General features: G+C 33.8%; 1 protein-coding gene across 1 annotated transcript in view; it reads right to left on the minus strand.

Moving 5' to 3' along the window:
- Nucleotides 1-2,407: 2,407 nt before the first annotated feature.
- The window catches only part of LOTGIDRAFT_174811 (hypothetical protein), a gene marked incomplete at both ends in the record, with an annotated part of 7,162 nt that continues 4,769 nt past the window's right edge, over nt 2,408-4,800 (minus strand). The window contains 2 exons of the mRNA XM_009054468.1: nt 2,408-3,069; nt 4,439-4,606. Coding sequence (XP_009052716.1) covers nt 2,408-3,069; nt 4,439-4,606 — 830 coding nt within the window. The remainder of the gene's footprint in view (nt 3,070-4,438; nt 4,607-4,800) is intronic.

Here is a 4,800-nt window from a genome sequence, read left to right on the forward strand (position 1 = left end):
TTCATGCTATGGAAGATTACATTACAATAATTTCAATTTAGTGACACATAACATATGTAACAGGAATCGAGATAGGTAACATATATACAATATAGCTGCCGTTAAGAACGATACATCAACCAGGAACAACGCATCAGTCAATCATCGAAGTAAAAGAAGACATTGGCCTTATGCAAACCTATGTGATTGTTTTATTTATTGCATTGCATGATTTAGAATTTTGGAGTTCAATTCATAATTACCACGAGGATCACCCCATAATAAAATATTTAAACTAATAATTCTAGGATCAATGAGATCATCGAATAATTTTTGCCGTTGTTCAGAATACAAAGGACAATGAAAAAAGAAATGATTAGCATCTTCTATTGATAGACCACAAGAACATGTTGCATCATCAACTATGTTATAATTGAGTAGATCAGATTTTAGCGCACTACATCCATGACGAATCTTGGTTATAAGAATATTTTCACGTCTTGGTCCATTGTAGAAAAAGCTCGGGGCATTATCAATATAAAGTCTCTTTTTCAAGTTATATTTCAGTGAGTTCAAATTATCAGTCGATTTTATGTTTTCATCAAGATTATTCCAGTCACGAATAGTAGTTGCAAAGAACGAATTGAGAGCTATATTAAGTCTCGAAGAGGGTGTTTGAATGTCGTTTATATTTCGGAGATTATAATGTTTATCATTTAAACTATCTGATAAATAATCTGGTGCCGAGCCATTTACGATTTTAAAGAATGATATAAGACGCCTATTTTTCTTAGTAGGGGTAATCCCGTTTCAAAATATAAGGATTGTCTACTTGCATACTTAGGTAATCCCGTAATAATTCGTGTGGCTTCAAGTTGAAGTTTCTCAAGTTTTTCACTATCACTTTGACTACATCCATCCCAGACCTCACAACAATACTCAAGTATTGACCAAATATAAGTTTTATATATATCTAGAAGCGTTTTTCGTGTCAATTGATACTTTAAACTTTTTAAAATATTTAATAATTTTGATGCTGATTTTTAAAGATTTTCAATATGAAGCGACCATTTGGCATCGGAAGAAAAGGAAACTCCTAAGTGTTTATGATAGTTTACTTTTCTAGCTTTTTACCACCAAAATATATATTTGGATTTTCAAAGTGGACTTTATTAGTAAACAAGACAACTTTGGTCTTATCACGATTAAATTTAACTAGCCAGTCCCTGGCCCGATTGTGCAATTTTGCTAAATCAGAATTGATAGAATGTTCAATATCTGGAATGCAGGATTTGTTGCAACCAATAGCAGTATCATCTGCAAATAATCTTGAGAGATTTTGAAGAGTATCGTGAACATCATTCAGGTAAATCAAAAATAAAAAGGGTCCCAAGATCGAGCCTTGAGGTACTCCAGATATTACATATTTTTCAGAGGATGTCGAATAATAACACTTTGTCGACGATCATTAACATAACTATTTAACCAACTCAATATGTTTGCACAAATGCCATATTTTTCTAACTTAAGGATCAGACCTCGGAGATAAACTCTGTCGAAAGCTTTGGAAATGTCACAGAAAGTGTAGCAAGAAAATTGTTTTTCATCAATCGCTTTCACCACATCGTAATTTACCTCAATTAGTTGAAATACAGGAGAATACGAAGGTCTAAAACCAGACTGGTATTTATAAAATAAATTGTTAGTATTAAAATAATCATATAGATCATTAAAAACAATTTTCTCAAAAATTTTACTTAACGAACTAAGCAAGGAAATTAGTCTGTAGTTAGTTACCTGAGACTTATCACCTTTCTTAAACATTGGCATCACCAAAGCTTTTTTCCAAACGTCAGGAAATATTCCCTCTTTTAATGAAAGATTATAAATTAGCGTCAACGGTATAGTGATAGTATCAATGGTGTTTTTTAAAAGTGCGTGGCTTATATTGTCAAATCCATTTGCTTTTTTCGATTCCAATTCTTTAATCACGTCTTGAACTGTTTTCTCAGTCACTATCGACATATGAAATTTCAAGTTTGTACGAGATTCAAATACTGGTAAATTAGCCTCTGACGTGTTATTGGATATTGAACTAAAGAAATTATTGAGAAGTTCAGCTTTCTCATTGTAATGGCCTCACTAGCTCATAGAATCCGCAAAAACTTAATTTATATATTTAATTATCAACAACAATGGCGTCATACATAAACAAACTATATAAAGATCTTGATAATCCAGTAACTAAAATTATGCAGGGAAACAACTCTATTTCGAGTTCTAATTATTCAGACCACAATACTACATTCCTCCTTATCTTTAGATTGGTACAAATACTAAATGCAAAACTGAAAATGAGATTCAAAAATGTGAATTAATAACAATTACAATAATCATATTGAATATTTTGAAACAAACAAAACTGACATTATTTCTTTGTCTTACAGTCTACAACATAGTCCTTAAATTTTTCTGGGGCGCGTTTTATCCTTAGAGATTTCCGTGTAGGATTAGTGTTTGTTCCTTGTACATCCAAAGTATTTGTATCGACTTGATTTCCGTTATTCCTATTAATTTGTTCCTGATCACTATGATTATTATCACTTACGGTATTTTCATTTTCACATGCAACACTTTGATTAGGATCTGAATGTACACTATCCTTTTGACTTTGATCACTTTTATTTTTGTCACGCGAATTATAATCTAACAACGTAGAATTTTTGATAATGTCATCCAAATTTGTTTCATCTTCCTCGTCTACACTTCGCGAATTTAAATTATCACTTATTGCAATAACAGATCTTATTGGAATTTCCAACAATTTAAAATGCGAGGCATTTCGCGTAATGCTTTTGCCATCTGATAATCTTGTCGCAGTAATCATTGTACCTTTCACACGTACTACTACATACGGTTGCGGATCATAAGGAGTAGTCAGTTTACATTTTTTCTTGATTTTCACTAACACAGGATTTCCGACAATAAACTTGTGTGGTTTCACATGCCGCTTCTGGTCTGCATACTCTTTTATCTCCCCTTTTTTCTTTGTGTCCTTGGCAAGGTAATCTAGATTTTCAGGAACATCGACTTGAAATGTAGGTAATTTAGTGTTGACTATCCGTTTCATGAACATTTCATATGGAGATTAACCAGTTGAAGTTCTAGGTGTTGCTCGGTAATTCAATAAGAAAGAATGAATTTCCGATCTCCAATCAGCTCCTTCGATATTGACTGTCTGTGCAAATTTAACTAAAGGTTTCATAAATCGTTCCGCCATCCCATTAGCTTCTGGCCATAATGGGGTAACCGGAGAATGTTTACAACCAATGTCCTTCAAATATTGTTTAAACTCGAAACCGTTGAACGGAGGACCGTTGTCACTTTTGAGAGTTTTTGGTATTCCAAACAACGCAATTATTTAACGTATTGTCTTTAATGGTTTCGTCATGAACTTCTTTTAGCGTAACGGCTGGGAGTGAACATTGTTTTATTATAGCTCTAACAGTTTCTTCACAATGTTTATAAAAATGTTTATCATCGTCACTATTAGGATCAGGATGTCTGCTAAGATAATCAGCTGGGTTGAATTTTCCTTTTTCGTAGATAAGCTGAAATTCAAATTGTTGCAAGTACAACAACCATCTTTCTAATCGAATGGGTGGTCTACTATTTGGATTATTAAATAATGGTCACAACGGTTGATGATCGGTCACAATTTCAAACTTTGAACCAATAACATACATATAAAGTCGTTCACAAGCCCACCGTGCTCCCAATGCTTCACGTTCTATTTGACTGTATCTTTGCTCGACCTTAGTGAGGGATCTGCTAGTAAATAAAATAGGATGCCAAAATCCATTTTGTTTTTGGGCAAGCATAGCTGCAATACCAGTTGGACTAGCATCAACGTACACTCTAGTTGGTAATGCGGTATTGTAATACGATAATGTAAGATCTCTAGAAAGACTAGATTTAAGTTCATCAAATGCCTGCTGTTCTGTTGGACCCCATTGCATAACAGCATTTTTCTCTGTCAACTTCCGTAGTGGCGTTGAAATTGTTGAGAACTGAGGTATGAATCTCGATGAAAAAGCTAACATACTCAAAAATGATCGAACTTCGCTTACTGACTTGGGTATTTGTAGTCGTTTGATTGAAGCTATTTTTTCTGGATCAGCCTCATTCCTTGGTCCGAAAACACAAATCCAAAACAAATCGATTTGTGATGACATAAGTTTACATTTTGATTTATTAAGTGTTAGTCCGCACTCCCGGAAGCGTTCAAATACTGCCTGTAACGCTTGATTATGATTCTGAACAGTTGAACCATAAACTATAATGTCATCTCCAATATTAATTACTCCAGGAATGTCACCAACAGTTTTATACATAATGTCATCGAAAATATCTTGAGATGATACGGCACCATAGTTTAAACGTTTATATCTCTTTTTACCATTAACACCATAAAATGTTGTAAGATGTCTAGATGTCTCTTCCAGCTCAATTTGATGATACGATTCATTCATATCTAATTTGCTAAAATGTTGTGCTCCATTTAACTTAAACGCTATATCTTCCACTGTATGTGCTTCAGTAATAGGCCTCTTAATAGCGATATTGACTGGTCGCATATTAACACAATATCTGATGGAATCTGGCTTATGAGGTTTTGTTGCTATTACAGGATTTGTACACCATGACGTAGCTTCATTAGATGGGACATCCTCAATGATATCTTGATCCATCAACCGTTTCTCTTCTGCCACGGCTTTGTCTTCTAAGTTGTAAGGTACTTTTCTCTGTTTCTGGATAACA

Source organism: Lottia gigantea (genome assembly GCF_000327385.1).
Source record: "Lottia gigantea unplaced genomic scaffold LOTGIsca_219, whole genome shotgun sequence".
Taxonomy (NCBI): Eukaryota; Metazoa; Mollusca; class Gastropoda; family Lottiidae; genus Lottia; species Lottia gigantea.